Source organism: Notolepis coatsorum, assembly GCF_963971535.1.
Source record: "Notolepis coatsorum genome assembly, chromosome: 10".
In the NCBI taxonomy this organism is placed as follows: domain Eukaryota; kingdom Metazoa; phylum Chordata; class Actinopteri; order Aulopiformes; family Paralepididae; genus Notolepis; species Notolepis coatsorum.
The window spans coordinates 59,316,284-59,340,392 of NC_140174.1; the positions used below are offsets into that span (position 1 = coordinate 59,316,284).

Consider the following 24,109-nt stretch of genomic DNA (forward strand, 5'->3'; position numbering starts at 1 on the left):
AACAACCTGCTTCCAGTATACCCCCCCTCTTACCCAACATCCACTTTCTGCTCCACACAGGCCACCCCCCACCCCTCTTTCCAGCCTACTGACACATACTGATACCCTACATACCGGTATCTCATCACATGCCTCATCAGCATTACCCCCAGCATCTCTCAAATCACTCATCACACTCCTCTCCTCCTTCGCCATCGAAGGCTCTGGCGGGACAGACATGTTTGGCCATGAGAATGCATAAGTTCTGCCCGCAGCCCCAGCACTGCTCTGTGGCATGTGTGTGACCATGCAGGGTCTTGCTTCGACACAGAGAACACACAACACCCCCACTGTTCCCCTGTGTACCTCCCCCTCCTCCTTTTCTCCTTCCTCCCTCCCAGCGCTTCCTGGGACTCTGTGCGATCAGCTGTTTGAGCTCGTTCAGTATGGTGGTGCTCGGTGCCTTGGCGATGCATTTGACCTCTACCCGCTCGGGGTCAAAGACGCAGTTCTCCTCCAGGCCGCTGGGCACGGCCTTCAGACCACATTGTGGGGGCACCCAGGCGGTGTCGTAACCCTCTTTGTTCCAGGTGTACTGCAGCGGGTGGCGGTCCTCGTCGATGCGTTTGACGCGGCCAACGCGCACACACAGCTCGAGGATCACCCGGTCACTGTGGTGAGACTTTAACGGATAATGTGCAGCCTTCTTCCGGCTGCGACTCACATACACTCCGGGTCCCAGCATGCCTTTGGATGACTGGCTGAAGCCGTTGCTGATGATGAGGCGTGCTCTGGCAACGCTGGTGCCGTGGTACATGGTATAGACGCCCTGGTCTTTAGGAGCCTGTGTCTTCCCAAGCTCCCTGCCGTGAGAGTCATACGTCTCCCAGCCAAAGAACAACACTGACATTCTGCAACAGAATCATAATGTAACAGCATTATCAATATGTTATTATGTTGTAATACCACTGGCTGTGACTTCCTAAGTACAGTAACACTGCTTACCAACCTGAATTTGTGACATTTTGTTTTGACAATGTTTAAAGGGGCAACATTATCTGGGGATGAATTATCTGTCTGATCGATAGGAGCCCCGCATTTAGTGATCGATGAGAAAGAGGAGGCAAGTATTGTGTAATGAGATCGGATAGATCGAGCGGTGCGAGCCCATTCAAAACTGTATAAGTGAGTAGCAACACTTTAAAGTCAGATCTGACCTGGATGGGAAGCCAGCCAGTGGAGGGAGGACAGAATGGGTGTGATATGATAACATTTTCTAGTTTTATAGTATCCATGCAGCTGCATTTTGCACAAGTTGAAGATTTTTCAGGCTTGAGTTAGGTAGGCCTGAAAAAAGCACATTACAGTAATCTAGTCGTGATGAGACAAGCGCATAAATGAAGGTTTGGGCGTGCATCGGCCATGGTTTAAAAAGGACGGATTTAAGAAGGTAATTTTGGTAAAAAATATTATATGCGCATTAAATGGTTGTTTGTGACTTTAGTAAGCACAGTTTCAGTGGAGTGGGAGGTTCTAAAGCCAGATTTAAAAGATTTGTGAAGGTTGTTGTAGAAAAGACGAGAGGTAGGCAGGTGAGCATAGATGGTGATTTAATATAGATAGCTTACAGGGGATGACACGATACAGCCTAGTCGTATTGCTGCTATCCTGACCGGTGTTTACTTCCTGAGTGACGTCAGAGTAGTACGGAGGCCGTCACGTATCAAGCTTGTGTATCGGAGTAACACAATGCTCTACATTCTTCCTCTTAAGTTGTGCTCTAATGCAAATACTAACAATACTCTACAGGCTAGTAGGCTATAACAAATTAAGCCAAGAAAGTGATTACTACTAATATCTAGCATGTGGCTATTTGAACAAACCATAGGTTAACTGTACTTCAAGTGGTAATACACAACAGGTATAACAGTATGAACATCATTACCCCTTTTTTTTTACAGTCCTTGTGACAAACACTACATATATCTACTGTTTGGCCTGCAGACGCGGCCTGCCCGTGAGATGTGCGGAGACTGAGTGTGTGGGTGAGTCTTTTGAACAGTCTCTTGTATTCGGGCGTGTTGTTGAGCGTCTGCCTCCTCGGTGACGGGGTGACTGTTGCCTTCAGGTTGGCCAGTCGGAGGTTGGAGAGTGATGTTGGGGTCGCTGAGGTCACCCTGTGGCGGTTCCGGTTCCGAGACGGGAAGAAGGTGTCTCCGGTTCCTTCTGTACTCTCCTCCTTCTGCCTCCACGACGTAGGACCTTGGTTCCTTACAGATGCTCTTGATTGTGCCCATCCGGTCGAATCCATGTGGAGTCTGTAACCTCACTACATGTCCCTGGGCCAGTGGCTGGAGGGGCCTGCTTGATCATCTTGTTGTCCTTCGCCTTAGGAACCAGTAGTGTCTTGCAGATGGGTAGGGTGGTACGTGTCTGTCTTGACATGAGCCGCTCAGCCGGTGACCCAAGTGACTGGTCACGTGGAACGTTACGGAGGTTGAGCAGATTTAGGAAGACGTCTGTTCCGTCCCGTCTGGACCTCTCCATGAGTTGCTTCGCGCTGCGCACAGCTCTCTCCGCTAGTCCATTCGCCTGCGGGAACTCGGGGCTACTGGTCACATGGTCGAAGTCCCAGGCCGAGGCGAACTCCTTGAAGCGCTGGCTTGTGAACTGGGCCCTGTTGTCCGATATTACTTTGTGTGGGGCTCCATGCACAGCGAAGTGTCTTTTCAGTTTTGTTATCACTGTGTTGGATGTGATGTCACGCAGCAGGTCCACCTCGAACCAACCTGAGTATGAGTCGACCAGCACCAGGTGGTGACGTCCATTCCACTCGAAGATGTCGGTCGCCACGGTTGACCACGGTAAGTCTGGAATGGGATGCAGCTTGAGTGGCTCCCTTTGTTGGTGTTGTTTTGTGCTGTTGCAGACGTGGCATGATGCCGTTTTCTCCTCGATATCCTTTGCCATGGCAGGCCAAAACACAATGTCCCTCGCCCTGCGCTTGGTTGACTCTGTGCCAGGGTGGCCTCTGTGCAGGATCGTGATGTAGTCCATTTGCAGAGATTTGGGAATGACGGCTCTTGAGCCCTTCATGATGACGCCATCGTCGAGTGTGAGCTCATCTCTGAATGCAAAGTATTGGCGAGCCCCTGCCGGCACTCCCTCGCAGGCCATCCGTGGTTGATGATGTTGCATATTTTCTGCAGGGTTGGGTCCCTTTCTGTGTGTTCCTTGAGCTCGTTCAGGCGTGATGAGGAAATGTGTCTCACTGCCATGACCTCAAAGTCTGTCTTTTCACCACTAAGCCGGTCTGTGGTTTGTCTGGGAGCACGTGACAACGTGTCCGCAAGATACATGTCCTTTCCCTTCTTGTACCTCAGCTCGAAATCGTACCTTTGGAGTCTAAGCATCATACGCTGCAGTCTGGCTGGAGCCGTGTGTAGGGGCTTTGACAGGATGGTGACCAGCGGTTGATGATCAGTTTCGATTTGGATGTGCTTTCCGTATATGTAGTCGTTGAATTTAGAGCATGCGAACACCACTGTGAGAAGCTCTTTCTCAATCTGCGCGTATCGCCTTTCCGTCTCCGTCAAGGTGCGGGATGCATAAGCAACTGGGACACCGTCCTGTAGACATGCCGCACCTAGGCCATACTGGGAAGCGTCGCACGTGAGTGTGACAGGCTTGCGGACGTCGTAGTACATCAGCGTGGGTGGGTTTGAGAGACACTGTTTCAGCGCGTCAAATGCATCTTGGTGCTGCTTGTACCAACACCATTCCGTGTCATGGTGCGTTAGGTGTCGCAAGGGGGCTGAGATTTCACTGAAGTTTGGGACGAACCTGGCCAAGTAGTTTACCATGCAGAGGAACCGCTGCAGAGCCGTTACATCTTCTGGTGCAGGCAGTTCGCTGATCGCTTGCATCTTTGATGGGTCTGGCTTTAGACCCTGACTTGTGAACAGGTGTCCAACGTAGCCGACTTCCTTCAGTTTGAACCTGCATGTCTTGGAGTTGAGCCGTAAGTTGACTTCACATGCTCTGTCGAGGACTTTCTTGAGATTTTCGTCATGCTCTTTCTCGCTGCTTCCTCCAACGATGATGTCATCGACTATCACTGCACAGGGGTATCCTGCGAAGATTTGCTCCATTGTGTGTTGGAAGACTTCACTGGCGCTGCTTATGCCAAAGGGCATTCTGAGGAAACGGAATCGTCCGAATGGCGAGCTGAATGTGGTCAGTAGCAATGATTTGTGATCCAGTGGTATTTGCCAAAAGGAGCTCTTGGCATCCAGTGTTGAGAACACGGTTGAGTTTGGCATATGCGCTGCTACTTCCTCCACAGTGCGCATTGGGTGATGTGGGCGTTTGAGCGCCTTGTTTAGGTCTCGTGGATCAATGCAGAGGCGTATGTCGTCTGAGTTCTTCTTGTGGGTTGCTACCATAGAAGATACCCACTCAGTGGGTTCTGAGACTGGGGTTATGATGCCTGTGCTTGCCATTCTGTCCAGTTCCATCTTGACCTTCTCTCGCATAGCGACTGGGATCCGGCGTGCTGGCCTGACAACCGGCGTGGCCTCTCGGTCGATTTTCATGGAGTAGGTGTAGGGGAGCTTACCCACCTCGTCTTTGAAGAGGTCTGAATAGTCCGAAAACATCTTGTGTGAAAAACGTCGATCGTCTGTCAGCTGTAGCTGGTGTATCTCCTTACTGAGTGTGACCAGTCCCATGCTAAGGCTGTCTTGTAAACCCAGCAGCGTCTGAACGTCTTGTTGCACCACGTGGAACTGTAGGGAGTGGGACTTGTCTGTTATGTAGCATGCTATAAGGGTTGCTGTCCCCAAGGTGTATATTTCATTTCCTCCGTAAGCAATCAGCCTCGCTGTTCTGGAGCGATCCACTCTCTCTTTGTATTTCACTTGGTTGAACGTTTTTTGCGAGATATCACGTTGCACTTGGCTCCGGTGTCCACTTTGAGCTCGACGGGGATTCCGTGGACCTGGACTCTGCAGAATATTTCACTCTTTTGTGTCGCTGGTGATCCCACAGTATTGACTGTGTTCGTCGCTACTGTGACTAGAGCTGCCGCGGTATTGATATTTTCCTTACCGCACAAATTTGCGAAATATTTCCTACCGCCGTGGTTATTACCGCACAGTGCAAAAAAAAAAAAAAAAAATCCGTTTGTCTCCGTGTGGGGATGCAGGCGGGGCCGCTTGTGTACACTGAAAGCTCCGTGGGCATGTCCGAGGGCTTGCAGCAAGCCAGAGTTTAACACAGTTTCAATCAATCAATAACAACATTAACCAGACTCTCGTTGTGTCTATTGTGCTAAAGCTAACGTTACCTCATTGTGTCTATTCTACCAAGCAACCCGGGTTTAACGTTACCTCTCGTGTATATCTGCTGACGTTAGTATTAGGCTAATAACAACAAACTTAACACATCAGCGATCTTGTTGTGACACTAAACTTTCCGCTCTGTGGTAAATTGGGTTGATGTCGGTTTTGTTTCATCAATAAATGAGGCCGAATACACAGTGAATCCATCCTTTTCTGTTTATTACACTTGGTGCTGTCGCAAACAAATCCTGAATGAAATACATCCTTAGCGAGGCAGTAAAGATGGCGGCTTTCTGTTTTTGTTCAGACACTCCAATGTGTGACGCGTCTCTCTTCTGACCAATCAGTGGTCTGCAATGTTTCACATGACTTTTCTGGTACCACTTCTACCCAATAGGGTCGCTTGGAACCGAGTAGGGTATATCTGCAGAGCCGCAAGTCCAACGTCTGGGCGCTACTTTATTATTATTAAATAAATCAGCGGTGATGCGGTATTCAGCCCAACTCTGCGGTGGGCGTGATGCAACAGCGATACCGCGGTAATGCGGTTATCGCGGCAGCTCTAACTGTGACCCCATCACAGTCACAGTAGAACGAATCGTCGCTGTCGCCTGACGATACTGTTCTGTCAATCTGGTTCACAGCGTGCTTTTTTCTGTATTGGTGCTGTTGATTGTCTCTGTGACTTCCTGGAGTGGATTTGCAGTACTGCTTGAAATGATTCATTTTCTCACATCCGTGACACTGTTTGCCGAATGCAGGGCACCTTTCTCGTCTGGCCTCGTGGCTGCCTCCACAGTTGCTGCAGCTGGCTATGGACCGAGTTGTATGCTCTGTATTTGGCTTTTTCTTGTAAACACGTTCTTTCATTCTGTGCCGTAGGCTATCTACGTTGGTTGTGCTTTGCTTTGGTGCAGCCAGTGTCCTAGTGTGTTGTTCTGTCATTTCGTGGATCTGACATATCTCAACTGCTTTGGTTAAAGTTAGTTTGCTGTCACGGAGTAGTAGCTTTCTCATGCCATCATTCATTATGCCACACACAAGTCTATCTTTGATTAGCTCTTCGCGCAAATCTCCGAATTGATAGCTCTTTGCTTTGATTTTTAAATCGCTGACATAGGCTTCAATTGTCTCATCTTGTTTCTGGCTCCTTGTATTAAACTTGTGCCTTTCCATTGTGACGTTTGTTTGTGGATTACAAAACTCACAGAATTTCCTTTTCAGGCACTCCGGGTCTTCTCTTGATTGTGCGGGACTATTTCTTGTCCCTCCCCCTCTTCTCCATCGCGCACGGCTGCTGCATATACGAATGCCCGTTCCCGCTCTATGGCTTCCGAGCCAGCCAGGTTTAGCAAGATGAAGGCTTGAGAGCGAGGCGGCTTGTCATAGTGTGCGGCAGCAATGAATATATCATACTCTTGCTCGAATATTCTCCAGTTCTCCGCAACGTGGCTGTCAAACACGAGTGGACCTGGTTTGCGGAATCCTTCCGCCATGCTGAATATGAGTCTCCGGTTGGCGGGAGCCTCTCGCGCGTTATATAGCCTAGTTATAGGCTACCTCCTAAACCTTCACTTTTCACTTTCGGACGCGGGTTGACGACTGTGTCCACAACGTCTGACACCATGTAGAAAAGACGAGAGGTAGGCAGGTGAGCATAGATGGTGATTTAATATAGATAGCTTACAGGGGATGACACGATACAGCCTAGTCGTATTGCTGCTATCCTGACCGGTGTTTACTTCCAGAGTGACGTCAGAGTAGTACGGAGGCCATCACGTATCAAGCTTGTGTATCGGACTAACACAATGCTCTACAGTTGTTACTTGATAGATGGTCAGCGAGTTGCCATGCGACAATCCGTTCTAATATTTTGGATAAGAAGGGAAGATTGGAGATGGGAATGTGGCTCTCATTCTCCTCATACTCTTCCTCGTTATCATCTCCTCACAAATTTAACATGTTTAACCCATTTAGACCTAAAACGCCTGCTAATGATGCATTATATAGCCTGTAGGGGTGTAACGGTACGCGGATACGTACTGTACCGCCTCAATGTGGTCTTCCGGTACAGTACGCGCTGTGCACCGAACGATTGCAACGGTATGGAACCTTTTTTTGCGGAACTTAAATCCCCCCGGCCCTAATATAACGTGCACAACTAACCGGATGTTGTTTGTTCCTCCCACGCAGCGCGCAGCTACACTGAACGATAGCTGTAATTCAGCATAGCATATTAGCCTTAGTATGGCGAGTCAATACTAACTGACAAGCCACTGAGCCAGAGCCATGTCATTGTTCAACTTTATTGCGAACTTTATCACGCATTTGAAACGGCATTACCCGAATGTGAATATCACTGGTACACGGAAGAAACCGATCCTAGTGCAAACCCAGCTTCCTGTTGCATTCAAAGCAGCATCTCGCTATTAATTCAGACCGGGCCAAAGCAATAACAAACGCCATAGGTGTTTTTATAGCAGCAGATCTGCGACCATACTCCATTGTCGAGAACACTGGGTTTAAGCACATGTTAAAAGTAATATAGCCCCGCTACCTAGTTCCCTCTCGTCCGTATTTCAGCCAGCAAGTCATACCACCAGCTCTATAAACTAGCCCCTTTCATGACTGTGATGCAAGCCCTGCCCCTGTATTCAAGCATCACAGTCATGAAAGGGGTTATGTATAAACAAGCACACGCTACAGTTGTCCACGACTTATCCTCCAAGGCATCTGCTATATAATCTTCAGATTTACTTAAGTGTTATTAGTAGGTTACAGCAGCAAGCATTAGTTTGCTCAGTCAATTATGGCGAATTCGTTTTATATTGTTTAATACAGTTAAATAAATAGATAAATGAAAAGCAAATTTTTTTTGAGAGGAGGAAAAAGGAGGAGAAGAGGAGGCGAGTATTGTGTAATGAGATCGGATAGATCGAGCAGTGCGAGCCCATTCAAAACTGTATAAGTGAGTAGCAACACTTTAAAGTCAGATCTGACCTGGATGGGAAGCCAGCCTTTGAGGTGCTTTGGTACCATGAGGTGCAAGCATAGTCGTAGTACCCTTGAATGAGTGCTCCTGCCAGAGTCTTCAGGGTATTCTTGTTTACCAGAGAGGAGATCTGGTACAAGAATCGAGTTCGTTGGTTGACTTTTTTTATTACATTGGATGCCATTTTGTCACAGGAAAGATTAGCCTCTAGGATGGAACCCAGGTAGGTAATTTCATCTTTCCTTGTGACAATATTGTCACCCACTGTAACTGAGAAGCCGTCGGTCTTGCTGAGTTTGTTATTTGAACCGAAGAGAATGGACTCTGTTTTGCCCATGTGTAATGATAGTTTGTTATCGGCGAGCCATATGCAGATTTTGCATAAAAGGTCATTTACTGTATTTGTATGGCATTTACACTTAAAGTAGAAAAACAAAAGTAATCTGTAAATAATACAGTGAATTTCCTGTGAAAAAAAATATTTTTCTTTTACAGTGTAGCTGTAAAAGCTGTACCCTGTACCCCCATAGAAAACACTTCCACCCACGAGATTAGGCTATTATTTACATAGAGTTCTCAAACTTTTTTGTGTGAAGGACCCCCAAATTGATACGTAATTGGTCAAGCACCCCCATTTGATAAGATTATGTCCCAGGGACCCCCATCTGAGAAGAGATTTGCTGTTACATATGATTTAATCCAGAATTCCACAACTGTCTATATACTGTATAGGTGGAGATAACAGAGGAGACAACATAGAATAGACACTCTTATACAAATTCTCACTGTAATAACTTCAAATTTTAAGAAAACATTAGTAATGAACAGGGACGCGGGAAGGGGGGGTGCGGGGGGTGCTGCAGCACCCCCTCTCAATTATTGCACAAAAAAAATATATATATATATATATATAATTTTTTTTTTTTTTTTTTTATGGCAGTATTTATATATTTGTATATACTGTAACTGTATAACTGTAACACTGTATATTATAAGTTTATCCTGCTCAAAGCACGTCACCATTTTAATATTGTGTGTATTGAGCCGTACTGTATTGTAGCCATTCTCCAATCTGTTAAATAAAGTTTTCATTCATTCATTACACTACTGTATGTACACAATCATACGTGTAAAACCGAGTAGATTTCCGAGTGATGACAGACTGTCACAGACTGATTGAATGACAGGTGAAACAACTAATTGTATTCACCTCCTGTCTCCCGCCCTTCCCACGCGCCACGAACCACTGAGCTACTGTGATACAGTGCTTGCGCAGTCAGTCGATTTGAGCTAGTAGTCAGACTTTGCTAGCACAGAATGTCTCACTCGCAGAAAAGAAAAATATCAGATTTATTTTCGAAACGTCCCGCCGGTCCCAGTGACAGTCCCACTAAATCTGATAAACGTCAGAGAGAGACAGAGACGACAGGTTCAGCCTCAGCATCAGGTATTGAAGAGTTAACTGAGTCTGTTCCCCTATACCCCCCCTCGGGCGCCAGGGGCTTCCACTGAGGGGTGATGCAAATAGGGATGGGGTGTTATGGCAGCTCATGATGGAAAGAGTGCGCACCGAGTCTGATCCCGAGTTGAAGAATTGGCTCCAAAAGAGAGACAACTGGATGTCCAACAACATCCAAAACGAAAATCTTACAGCTGCTTGCCCATGATATTCAGCGACAAATTAGAGGCAAAGCATCCAAAAGCCCAATCTTTGGCTTGAGCGCTGACGGAACCACTGATGTCACTCACTGGAAAAGAACAATTCTCGTGTAATATACAGTTAGCCGATGACAACTTGGAAGCTCAGAACTTCTTTTGGGGTTTTTACAATGCCCGGCCCAGACACAACAGCCGAGACGCTGTTTTTGTGTATAAAATACTTTTACGCCTCGACCTGCCCATGGAGAGGCTGATAGGATACTGTTTTGACGGGGCCAGCAACATGTCTGGGGGGTACAGGCTAGACCAGGGGTTCCCAAACTTTTCAGGCCGCGACCCAAAAAAAAAGGTGTCAGAGAGCCGCGACCCCCACTATTATAGGAGGTAAAAAAAATTATTTTAAATGGAAATGTATGGTTGAAACATGCAAACGTTCAAACGCACACACACTAATAAGCATTGGAGGCTTTTAACCAGGGCCGGACTGGGGAAATCATTCAGGCCAGGAAATATAGCCCCAGTCAGGCCACTTTTTAAGCAGGGGGTCTGGGGGTCCCCCACCAGGAATTTCTTTGTTACAAAGACTTAATTTCCTGCATTCTGGTGCAGGCATTTTTTTTATTTGTACCCTTTAAATGCCAGTGTTTGTGATGGCATCACAACTTATTGTTAAAAAACAGGCTAGCATATGTATGATTAGCAACAACACAGATTTTTATGGATTTTCAGTTTTTTGTAATTGATAAATACAATATTTTATTCAACTTCAGCCCTGATCATAACACCACATATTAATTTTATAATTCGAACCCTTTAAATGCCAGTGTGTGTGATGGCATATATTTGCAATAATCAAATGCAAAGTAAATTTTTCTGGGGGGGATTATTACAGGCTAGCATGTGTCAATGATTAGCAGTTTTTCGTAAGGATCCCGCCTCCACCAATCACATGCGGCTCCCTTTGTGTGTGTGTGAGAGCAAGAGAGAGAGAGAGAGAGATAGTTCTCCAACTTGTGTGAGTTGCAGTGATCTCCTGGTTGTTCCCCACCTAGGTTATCTAACTATTGCGCTGGTGCAAATAGAAACACTGGCCTGGCCTGCTTCTAAGTTCAGTGGCCTGACAAAAAAAAAAAAAAAAAAACGTTTTTTTTTTTTTTTTTCATCTGGCGACCCCCCAGCACCCCCTGCCGTTTTATAGTTCCCGCGTGCCTGGTAATGAAACGATTCCCCATTTTGCTGGGGACCCGCTGGAACCCCTTCAATGGCTCTTGGGGGTCCTCGGACCCCACTGAGAACCACGTACAGTACACAAGCTCCTATACAGACTAGAGCTGACTGTAGGCCTACACGTCTGCAGAAACAGTGATATTCAATTATGTAAATCTTTTCTTCTTGTTTGGGCAGATGTTTCGACAGTGGAACGAGCAATTTAGTGTTTACCCACGAGAGGCCACAGCGAGAGGGAAGGAACCGGGGTTCACAACCGAGGCGCCCAGCACGTCGCGGGGACAAAACAGCGAGGCATCGCTCCTCACACCGGCGCCGGAGATCAACAGCATCCACGCAATTGACGCTTCAGCCAGCAGTTGCACCAGCCGACCAGCAAGCGGCGACATACCCTCACAGAAGCCCCAGCGGACTCGGCGAGTGGCTAAAGGGAGAGCGGCGCGGGACATCGAGACCACCAAGGACCCGACGGTTAGCTTGGCTGGCCCCGCCAAGGCCGCCATGCCAGCAAGTCTACCCGGGCCGAGGCCAGGACAAAAGGCACCCCCCCTCCCCCACAATGGAGTACAATCAGACATATCTGTAATCAACCAGCCCCCCCCCCCACATCGCGGGCTTTCACACAAAGGAATACAGACACCAGCAAAGGACAAAGCATCACCCCTCCCCCCCCTCCCCACCCACGGCACAAACAGCAACAACGCCCCCCCTCCCCCCACCACAGGACAGGACACAATGGAACAGAGTTACCTCAACTGTGACGACATCAAACTTATTACAAGCAAAAATGGACTTCACATATTTCATCTGAATACAAATAGCCTGAGACCGAAACTGGCTGAAATCAAAATGTTTTTAAACGGTAAGGCTAACATATTGTGTTTCACAGAAACAAAATTAGACTCATCTGTACAGGATCCAGAGATTGAAATTGAAAACTACTCAATAGTCAGGAGGGATAGGAACCAGTATGGAGGTGGCGTCTGTGTGTATATACACAAGGATACCAAATACATCAACCGTACTGACCTTAACCATGATGAAATTGAAACTGTTTGGATTGAAATCTTATTAGACAGGGCGAAACCGGTACTAGTAGGCACAATCTATAGACCACCAGAACAGAGTGGGTTTTATGACACACTTGATGGGTGTTTAGCTGGGGTGGAGGGGGTAGAAAAAATTCTTATTGGGGACTGGAACACGGATATGCTGCGTAAATCAGCACCCGTCTTCAAGGCCTTCAGTAGATTTTCTGACCTGCACGGTTTCAGCCAGCTAATCACACAACCCACAAGGGTATGCGATTCGACACAAACCACCATTGACCTCATTTTGACCTCTGACAAGTCCATGATCTCCAGTAAAGGGGTGATAGCATGCGGGTTAAGTGATCATTATATGATTTTCTGTACCCGCAAAAAGCTAAAACAGAAGGCCGGCTGTCACAAAACAGTCACATCTAGAGACCTCAAAACTTACTCTAGAGAGGCCTTTAACCTAGAACTGGGGAGCTTGGACTGGTCAGATGAGCTCAGTGGTACACAGGTTGAAGAAACATGGCTTGGATTCAAAACCAAATTCACAGCAATACTCAACAACATGGCACCGATAAGAACCACCAGGGTTAAAAATCGCGCTGAGGCATGGATGCACACTGAAATACTGGCCGCTATGAAAACCAGAGACAAAAAATGCTCTGAACTTCATAAAAGTCAGACAAAGCTTTCCAAAAGCTCAAACAGTGAACTCCAAGCCCACGTGGTTGAACTAAAAATCCAAAGAAACAGACTAAGAAATGACGTAAACACCATGATCAGAACCGCAAAAAGAAATTTCATCAACGACAAAACTGAGGAAAACAAAAACAAACCCCGCGAACTTTGGAAATTACTCAATAATCAACTAGGCTGCAGTAAAAAACTTAAAACCAGATTCTCAAACATAAACATAAAGACGGACAACACGCTCATCACAGACAAGCTGGATGTAGCCAATTACTTAAACATCTTCTTCACAAACATAGCCACAACACTGGTAAACAAACTACCCTCCCACTCAGGGCATTATGGGGTAGAACACATAGTAGCATACTACAAAAACCTAGGGGTCCACAAAGACGACTTCAAACTTGAAATGGTAACAACCGATGAGGTACTAAAAAAATTGAGCGCCCTCCAACCTAACAAGGCCACTGGCCATGACAACATCCCCTCCAAATTCCTCAGAGACGCAGCAGCCGCCATCACCCCAGTCATCACACACATAATAAACCTCTCTATAAAACAGGGGCACGTCCCCAAGGACTTCAAAATTGCGAGAGTGACCCCTCTACACAAAAAGGGCAGCAAATTAGACCCAGGCAACTACCGCCCTGTTTCTATTCTTACCTCCATCTCGAAAGTCATGGAGAAAATAGTCTACGAACAGGTCGAAAAGTACCTGGCGGAAAAAAACCTAATCTACGAATTCCAATCTGGCTTCAGAACGTCCCACTCCACTGACACATGCCTCCTCTATTTGAACGACCACATCAAACAAGAGGTGGACGCTGGCAAATACTGCGGCATGGTCATGCTGGACCTACAAAAGGCCTTCGACACTGTCAATCACTCCATTCTAATGGACAAGCTAAAAGCAATTGGTTTTGATAGCCTATCAGTGAGCTGGATGCAATCCTACCTGGAGGGGAGAGAACAGATGGTAGAGGTAAACGGTACTCTATCCCCCCCCCTCACAGTGAGCTGTGGTGTTCCACAAGGAAGCATACTAGGACCGCTACTCTTCCTAATTTATGCAAATGACATGTCGTCAGCCTGTGACTGCAACTTGTTCCTGTTTGCGGACGACTCAGCCCTGCTGGTCTCTGACAAGAACAAATTGCAGGTTGAAAAAACCCTCAGCACGGAACTAGGCAAAATCTGCATATGGCTCGCTGATAACAAACTATCATTACACATGGGCAAAACAGAGTCCATTCTCTTCGGTTCAAATAACAAACTCAGCAAGACCGACGGCTTCTCAGTTACAGTGGGTGACAATATTGTCACAAGGAAAGACGAAATTACCTACCTGGGTTCCATCCTAGAGGCAAATCTTTCCTGTGACAAAATGGCATCCAATGTAATAAAAAAAGTCAACCAACGAACTAGATTCTTGTACCGGATCTCCTCTCTGGTAAACAAGAATACCCTGAGGACTCTGGCAGGAGCACTCATTCAAGGGTACTATGACTATGCGTGCACCTCATGGTACCAAAGCACCTCAAAGGCGCTTAAAACAAAATTACAAACATCACAAAACAAACTGGTCAGACTACTACTTGACCTGAACCCCAGAACCCACCTCACCCCTGCCCACTTTGCCAACCTAGGATGGCTTAGAGTAGACGACAGAGTACAGCAACTTGCAATGGGCCTGGTCTACAAGATACACTATACGACCGGGGTGCCCATGTACATGTCAAAATACTTCCCAAAGGTCAGTGAATACCACAACCACTACACCAGAGGAAGCTCAACAAATCATGTTAAACCCAGATTCGGCTCAAACAAGGGACTAAACACGTTTCGCAATTATGCCACAACAATGTGGAACGCCCTACCCAAAGCTGTAAAGGAATGTGAATCCCTGCCCACATTCAAAACCGCCCTTAAAGAGCACCTACGGGAGGCTGCAATTCGAAACTGGCCACCGTAAATGCCCAAAACCCCCACCACCTCCTAATAGACAGTCTCCTCCCCACCGCATGTATATATTCCCTCCCCGCCGTATGTATATTCCCCTCCCACCCACCCACCCCCTCCTAATGTACAGTCCCCTCCCCATCATATGTATATACTCTGTCAGGATCTAGGGGTAACAGTACTGTATATTTGAATACCGCCTATGTCACAAATGTATCAGTACTAAATACCTATATGTCCCTATGCCATAAATGTCATGTATGTTATGTATGTCATAAATGTCTATATGAATTGAAAATGGGGGACCCTGATGGAAACAAGACAAACGTCTTTCTCAGGTCTGCATCCCCTTAACAATTGTATGTATTGAGCCGTACTGTATTGTACCCATTCTGCAATCTGTTAAATAAAGTTTTCATTCATTCATTCATTCATTCATTCATTCATTCATTCATTCATTCATTCATTTAAGACTCAATTTAATTTGGTTACTATAATTATATTAAAGGTAGGGTAGCAAGCTTGAGAAATGTATGTTTTAAATGTATCAAAGCCAATTGGCTATTAAAAAGGTTACGATAGTCAAATAAATTATGACTTCAAAAGTCGCAATCAACTAAACATTGATTGTCGACAACAAGCGTACTTTAATTTATATAGCCTACTTTATTAATATATAAACCACAAGAAATCGTACCTGGATGGCTGTTGTTTCGTCTCTTTCCTGTTCAGTGGAGAAGCTTTCCCAATTTGCCTGAAATGAAAGTGAAATCAAGACCGGTAACTTATGCGCTCAGAAGGTGAAACCTAAAGTCACTCACGTCGCTGCTTCGGTCACAAGGAAGTAAGTAAGGGACGGGTAGTAGTGTTCTTATATTTAGTTAATTATAACCAGTGTTGTATCTATGCTTGTTGTAATCTCGTTGATCAAAGTAGATGATGGTTTATCAAATGTATTGCATTTGCAGCGTGTCGGACCTCCCCTATTAGGAACAGCAGTGTATATGGTATGTTAACTTTTTTATTCTCAGTTTTATTATTTCTATTTAGCAATGAACCAAACAATCAGGGACAAAGAAATCCAGGATATCAATCTGATTCAGAAAAGGTACTTCAAAGTTTGATATATTTTAATTAATGTAGTTCATACCCTGGACTTTTGTTCTTCCACTCAGGAATATAAAGATGAGGAAGATTTTCGGCAGGTGACACCAAGCCAGCCTGCCTCAGGTAGGCTACGCTAATGTATGCACTAACTAAGGGTTATAATTTACTGTATTTTGTGTTACTTTACTTTTGTATTCAAGTAGCGATCCTTAATATTCTAATTTTTGTTTATTTTGGTGACATCTATTGGTGATAAGTGGTCATTACTGATGTAGTTTTCTTGCTTTCCAACTTGAAAATGTATGCAAACTACTTAACTCTTCTATTCATTCCATTCCAAACAAACTGCTGTTGCTGCTGGTTATTTAAATCACTTCCTGTGTGCCAGTTGATTTCCCGGGAATGTCCTACCACACCAGTGTTTAGAACAGCCAAGAACAGTAAATGTAAAACTGGTTATAGTAGAATCACTAGTGTCACTTGTGTTATATTATTTGACGATAGAGAGTGGCAAAATAGACATTTATGTATATGAAAATGTTCAAGATTCTTACTTTCACTCAAATTAAATAAATATTCTATATTCAAGGTCGAATACTTTGTGGCCTCCACATACAGTATGTACCCCCCTAACATAGTCAAGCATAAACAGAATGGTGAACTTTGAACATATTGTTTTTAAAAATTATTATAATTTTTTTTACCCATTTCAGACTGTGTTATTTAATTTAATGGATGATTGGAGGAGGTGGGATTTAGACTTTTAACTTGATGGATGCTTGGAGGAGGCGGGCTTTAGACTTATAAATACTGATTATTTCACAAGATAAAAGCATCTATACCAAATATTATAAACATGATCATGATCATTTTGCATACAGTATATTTTCTCAAAGCCCCAAAATCATCTCGCAATCCTCTTGTTGAGAACTACAAATGATCAACGGTTGCATGTTCCTCCTCCTGACAGTCAACGGGAAACACTATGAGTGGCAGCTGTCAGATGGACAGCGGTGGCTGCGCATCCACAACGACCATGTGATTGAGACCCACTATTGCCAACCTGGAGCCAAAGGAATGACCATCAACACACCAAGCCTCGGGTCAGTATTTCACATTTAATCGGCACTTTCAGGCTCCTGTCAACAATGTGTCATTAACTCTCTTGTGTTCTAACAGACGGGTGTACCTAGACTTTGATGAGATGGAGACTCGGCAGGGGGCTCTGGGGGTGCAGAGACTCACATTCCTAGCTCACTGGCAGATAGAGGACATTGGCTGGTACTTCAGAGATGACAAGCTATGGTGTGAATATGGATCCCAGGTGAGATTGGATATTTGTACTGAATATAAAATACTTCTTTCTCATTCTCATTCTCTATCGCTCTCTCTCTATCTCTCTCTCACTCTATCTCTCACTCTCTCTCTCTCTCAGTCTTAACCTCTTTAAACAAATTTGAATTTGTTTAAAGAGGTTAAGACTGAGAGAGAGAGAGAGAGTGAGAGAGAGAGTGAGATATATATATATATCATAAATCAATTTCATGCAACTCATGCAAGTGCCTCAACCCCCACCCCTCCAGCAGGGCGGCGGTCAGGCTGTCTCCTCGGTCAGCAGCACAGATTTGGAGCAGCAGTACAGACTTAACCCTCAGGGAAGCTTCACATTTACTGTGGGCTCAAGAGGATATACCCTGAACTTCTCAGGTATGGGCGCAGGCAGGGTTGACTGAGGTGGTTGCATTCAAAGGCATGATAAGTAGTTGCAGCCTCTAGATGCCACTAGAGCGCCACCAAAACAATGTGTGAAATGTCATTATTTGACGTTGACTGATCAAACTTTCAAACTGGATGTGACATATTTTCCGGAGACGTCCATTGGAATGGTGGAATGCATTGGCCATTAGTTATACTGAACTGTATATAGACTTTGACCATTAGTTTGGGGTCATTGGACAAAAATGATTCTCCATTAGAGACATCTAAACATGTTCTATTTCTTTTTTATTAAAAGAAAATATGTTCCCTAGTTGCATCACTGGTGTCATTTGATAATTTGATAATTTGATTGTGTGTGTGTGTGTGTTTATGGCATGTTTCTGTGTGCTATCCATTTGTTCTGTAGCCATGATCCAAACAAACCACTACACGGGTGTAGCCAAGAATGTCCGGAGACGTCCAAAGTTCAACTCTGTCTTCCCCACAACAGCAAGGTGTGACATGTCAAGATTAGAAATGTTGTCCTAATGTCATAAATAGGTATACACTATACACATTTAAATCTTATCTTAAAACGACTCAACAATGCTTTCCAACAACTTGCCAGACAATCATAGATTTCAGATTTGACTCCTCATAAGATCTGCACACTCCCTATTAAGTGCCTTTAAGATCTGGAACAAACTGAACCCAAAGAATATACTGGAGCACACCGATTCACTTCAATATTTTATTAATAAGGTGCAAACGACTTAACGTTTCAACACACTGTGTTTTCTTCAGAGTCAAAGCTGGTTGTTAGTTGTTAGCACCTTATGAAGTTCTTAATGATAATGTGTTGCCATTTATTTCCTTTCAGCTTTTCCCTTAGCGCAGCCGTTCCTTCCTCACAACCCGCCACTGCTGCTGACCACCACACGTGGGAGTTCATGGGGGACGAGGGAGAATGGACAGAGTATCAAGCTCATGTGAGTTGGACAGCTTCTCAGGTCGACACGTTCATGTAGCTGCACTGTCTTTTCAGATGAGTGATACTGTCAGGGACGATACCAAGACCAGGCTGATACCGCAAATTTCCCCGATACTAAACTGTGTTGCCATGAGCCTTGTATAACGTTTCAGAAATCAAATCGAAGTGTCCTGCTTTTTATAGATTTTGATATTTCTTTTGATAGATCTACTGTAACTAATGAAGAATAGTGGATTAAATCTCAGTCAATCTAATGGTCAGTTAGAGTTCAGTAAAAGTAATGGATCGGATCTCTGTATCGAACAATACCTAAAGTGTAGGACTCTCAATCGGTATCGACAGTGGAAAAGTAGTATCGGTTACAGTGATACCACAGATCAACACTTTGATCGCCATGGGTTAAATTCATAATTTACCATCCCTCGCCAGCTCTATTTGTCTATGGAGAAGTTCCCCTTTGCAGGGCTATAACTTTTTAAATTCTATTGCTAAACTGCCATTATTATGGCCCATTCAATGTCCTATATGTATTGTTCAGGGTGTAGCAACGTTAAACTCTTTCATTCACATATTCATACTAAAATATGGTCTAAAGTATAAGTATGTTTTTATCGTTCTGCAGCTTTCTTCAGAACGTGATTTATAGCCCCAAATGCATTATATTGATGATCAAATACAGTTTGGTAGGAATCTGTGCGAGATAAAAAGTTTCAACTGCACGTACTTCTAGAAGTTTCTACGCATCATCTGATGTTGACCGGATGGGCGGGGGATCGTTTATAATTAAGTGGGCAGCGTTAGATGATTCATCCAGTGTAGTGGCCGGGTCATATGTTCATCAGATCAGTTAGTATAGAATACGTTAGAGAATAACGCTGAATCTTACCGTGGCTTCCTCGCGACGCTGGCAGATGAGCGTGGAACAGATTTTTTTCTATTATGGGATGTAGAAATGCCCGATCCATTTCCAGGTTGTATAATAGTATATACGTCCAAATAACGTTGTTTATTGAGTTAGGGCGAGCGATCTATTATCCAGTGTTTCAAGATGGAGTCGCGGGAGCTATAGCGAGTGGCCGGACCACATATGGATGAGTACTACCGGTTCAAAGGTTAATATCCGGTTGCCGATCTGCCGATCGGCCACCAGATGGCGCTCTTGAACCGCTAGAGAGTTGAGAGGAGATCACCAGTGTGTCTCAGGGCTCCGGAAAGGAAATATGATTTCGATGACAGATTTTTGAAATATTGACATCAAAGACGAGTTACGGCGTCTTCGGCAGAATGAGCATGGCTCGGAATGACGTCTTAACTCGTCCGCGGCGATCATAGTGTTAACACCTACTGTATTTACATTTTGTCATTTAGTTCATTATGTCATTTGTAATAATGACCACTCTATATGTTCAACTATCCTTTTGCATTGTTTATTTTTTTGTTTAATCAACTAATTGGAGAGAGTGAACATTTTACATCATTCCTATTTAGTTGATTCGACTTCTATGTAAATGGTAAATGGCTGCATTTATATAGCGCTTTTATCCAAAGCGCTTTTTCAATTTGTTCCTCACATTTTACCCATTCACTCACACATACCGAGATGGCACACCATGTTACCTGTTTATTGCACTGTTGTTTTTTCTTGGATTCTATTATATGTTGTACCACTGTTTTTTTATTGGATTCTAGTATATGTTGTACCACTGTATTGCACATCGTCGCGGGCAAGACCAGCCGCATTTCATTGTATACCTGTATGCCGTGACAACTCTTGACTTGACTTGACTTGATTCACACACCGACGGCGGAGGCGACCATGCAAGGTGCCAACCTGCTCATCTGGAGCAGTTAGGGGTTAAGTGTCTTGCTCAAGGACACTTCGACACGCTGCCCGGATAACCAGACGACTGCTCTACCTACCGAGCCACTGTAGTTTATCCAACTTCTGTTTAGTTGATTCAACAACAACAAAAAAGCCAATGCATAAAGGTTACTTGAAAATAAAAGTGATTTATGACTTATGATTAATTTTAGTGTGGTGACAGTGGTGCAGATCAAAGGTGTCGTCTCTGTATGTAACGTTATGTTTTCTATGTACACGTGTCTGTGTTTGTGTGTAGATATGTTCATTTGACAGCAATGCCATTGAGAGACACTACCAGCAGTACCCCCAAGGCCAGCTCCACTTCAAGATCAAGAGGTTTGCATACACCCTCGACTTCTCAGGTAACACACACACACACACACACACACACACACACACACACACTCACACTGTAAGATTACGGTGTTTCCAGCCTGTCATCGATCGTTATCATCCTTCATTGCCTCCATCTGGTGTTATCTCTCGATCTTCTGCGTTGTGCTTGTTGTGGTTCATGGAGGTGTGGTATAATATAATGTTCTCATGTAAAGATATTCCCCTCCCCTGTGTCCCCTTACCTGTGCCCCCCCCCCCTCTCTGTGGAATAAGACATTCCACTCCCCTTTCTCCCCAATCCTGTGCCCCCCCCCTTTCTCCCCAATCCTGTGCCCCTCTCCCCAAACCTGTATCCCCCCCCCATTTGACCTATCAATTGGGACCACATCCCCCCCTTGTTAACTATATAAGTCTCCTCCCGAGATCAATCCTGGGCCCTCATGCATCAACGTGTTCTACGCACAGATCTGTGCGTAACCCGTGCGTACGATCATTCCTAAGCAAAGAGTGGGATTCATCAACTTCAACTTGAACTTGACTTCGTGCTTACATCTACGCACATTTCGGACCTGGCGTACCTCGCGCCCAGTGGTAGAATATATTATTACAACAAGGAAATGAGCTTCTGTGCATAATAACACTGGATGTTCTATGAACCGTAGTTCATTATAGTTCATTGTAAAATAGCAACAGTAGTGTAATTATGGTCAAAACCCTATAAATAGCATTTGGAATAATAGATCTTTCTCTCAGAATGAATGCAGCATATCATATATGTTACGATGAATTGAAAATGGGGGACCCTGATGTAAACAAGACGAAAGTCTTTCTCTGGTCTGCATCCCCTTAACAATTGTATGTATTGAGCTGTACTGTACTGTACCCATTCTGCAATCTGTTAATAAAGTTCTCATTCATTCATTCATTCATGGTTTATATAGCGTTATCGGAATATACGGGGTGTAGGCTACTGACTGACTGCGCTCCGCGTAGCTTGATTGATTGATTGATTGAAAAGTTTATTAACAGATTGCAGAATGGGTACAGTACAGTACAGCTCAGTACATACAATTGTTAATTGGGGATGCAGACCAACTTTCGTCCTGTTTACATCAGGGTCCCCCATTTTCAATTCATCATAAATCATAAAGCTCAACTCGTTATTATTTTGCGCACAGACCGCCGAAACACGGGAACGTTTTGATTATATTTAAAAGGCTTTACGTTAAACGAAACAAGTGGAATTTCGAAGCTGTAAGCAGAATAAGTCATATGCATATAGTGTTCTTCCCCCTTTTTACTGTACAAGAAAGAATAGAAAACGCATTGCAATGACACCATGCAGATAGTGGACAGACTATATGATGGAATTCAAGTTCATGTATTGAAAGGCAGGATACATCATACATGCAGTGAGATTCATTGTTCTTGTATATGCTCTCGTATTATATTGTTTATATAGGCTACCCAATACTGACATCAAAATAGATTGTAGTAGTATGCCTCTAGAAATCATGCAGCAGGTAGAAAATTGACGGGAGATCCATCGCGATTTGGAATAGAATTGAGGAGAACTTTAATCCGTGGGTATTAATCAAACAACACGGGAAAAGGCAGTCATATTCCAGCGCGGTCTTTATTAGCCGACAACAAAATAGATGCCTCTAAAAATCATATAGCCAATCGAACACAACTAATAAAGGCATTCATATTGTACAGCACGGTTATAATGACACACAACACAACCAACGCCAAACAGTGGTCAACGAACGGTCTTTATTAGTATTTTGAGCTGTCCAGGCAGAATTGCAGCAATGGTCTTAGGGAGCCGTTGATATCTGACATCACCGTTTACAAATCCGCCTTTTATTTATCCACCTCCGTTACGAGGACCTCCACCTCGGTGTCTGTGTAGTTTCTCTTTTTCGTTCGCTTTGCCATCCTCCAACATTCCACGCACAGGGATTCCCTCATGGTATTTGAAGGGGAGGGCCTGACCATATTTGGTTGGTCGGGGCGGTTTTGGTATGCAAATACGTGAAAGCGTGCACGAGCTGCGGCGCAGGGCCAAGGTGGGATTCATCATGACAGGTGTGCGTAGAGCCTGCTTACGCACGTGTGATGAATGCCGACTTCCCTGTGCGTGCGCTAGTTCTAAATTCCGTGCTTACGTGTGGAAGTAGGTCAAGGTCAAAGTCCACGTTGATGAATGAGGGCCCAGGTCTTTTCACCTGGGTCATTTCAGCTGACTACCTGGGGAGAGCCCTCAGCCATTCTCTCTCTTGTACTATGTATATTTCTATCTGTCTGGATAATAAACCATATTATCTTGACCTCGGTTGACTGAGAACATTCTTCTTCAGGATATCCACAAATATCCCACAATTGGCGTCTACGAACTTGTGACGGACCTTTTTGCGTCCTCCCGGCGTGCTGTATTGTTTCAGCTATACAGAGAAAAGTGAGTATAATAGACTGGTCGACCAAAAATGTATGGCAAGGAATTAAAACCTTCCCGCTTTTTTCTGTGCCAGGTGAATATTACAGAATGTTGTCAAATATTGAGATCATGGCTGAGTAAGAATAGCGTGTATTAATATATCTGATCTGTATTGAGAATCGTACCGGGGAAACGCGTGTACCTGGGTCCTTATCTGGACAGATGTTCTGAGAGGATGGGTTGTTATTCCCGGATTTGAGCTGTTGCCAAACCGAAAGTTAGGGCACAATAAAGGTTGTTGGATTGCTAACCCAAGTCTAGCTGATATATATAATATATATATAAAATATAGGCAACAAGGTAAGAAACGTGGGCTTATTAGATGTGATATCCTTGAAAACGCTACTCTGTTAAAAACGTTCTGTGATTCCTCTGCAAAGAGGCGGGAAGTTAGGACCGAGAAGCTGATGGAATCATAATTAGATTTACCAGAGTAACGTCATAATATTCATTGTTTCAACCTCAAACTAAGCCCACAATCTCTTCCATTCCTGAAAACGATGTATTCGGATTAAATTAACCAATTGATCATACAGATAGCGGGAAGCTGATTACGCGATGTCCCGGTGTAGTACGCCATACTACATTAAACGGGACATTAGTCGCGGGTTGAAGAGACCGAGAGTATGATTAAACGGTATATTCACATCTAATATATCGCTGGTAAATTTCAAAGTCAGGTTCGGTCGTTATGATTTTAATAACGATGTATAGTTAAACCGAGGGTA

The 24,109-nt window shown here is 44.5% G+C and overlaps 2 protein-coding genes across 2 annotated transcripts in view; one reads left to right on the forward strand and one right to left on the reverse strand.

Annotated features, from left to right (window-relative positions):
* Positions 1 to 163: 163 nt before the first annotated feature.
* Positions 164 to 15,671, reverse strand: LOC311235584 (uncharacterized protein; the record flags this gene model as incomplete). Its single annotated transcript, XM_084323050.1, has 2 exons — positions 15,583 to 15,671; positions 164 to 890 (listed from the first exon to the last, which is right to left on the reverse strand). Exon 2 carries the CDS (start codon positions 887 to 889, stop codon positions 164 to 166), a length of 726 nt encoding a protein of 241 aa, XP_084179176.1. The 5' UTR covers position 890; positions 15,583 to 15,671.
* A 102-nt stretch (positions 15,672 to 15,773) lies between these two features.
* LOC311235348 (uncharacterized protein) overlaps positions 15,774 to 24,109 on the forward strand; it is a 31,975-nt gene continuing 23,639 nt past the window's right edge. Inside the window, exons 1-8 of the mRNA XM_084322783.1 lie at positions 15,774 to 15,892; positions 16,061 to 16,115; positions 16,963 to 17,095; positions 17,172 to 17,316; positions 17,576 to 17,699; positions 18,118 to 18,205; positions 18,571 to 18,679; positions 20,802 to 20,907. Coding sequence (XP_084178909.1) covers positions 15,791 to 15,892; positions 16,061 to 16,115; positions 16,963 to 17,095; positions 17,172 to 17,316; positions 17,576 to 17,699; positions 18,118 to 18,205; positions 18,571 to 18,679; positions 20,802 to 20,907 — 862 coding nt within the window. The 5' untranslated portion in view covers positions 15,774 to 15,790. The remainder of the gene's footprint in view (positions 15,893 to 16,060; positions 16,116 to 16,962; positions 17,096 to 17,171; positions 17,317 to 17,575; positions 17,700 to 18,117; positions 18,206 to 18,570; positions 18,680 to 20,801; positions 20,908 to 24,109) is intronic.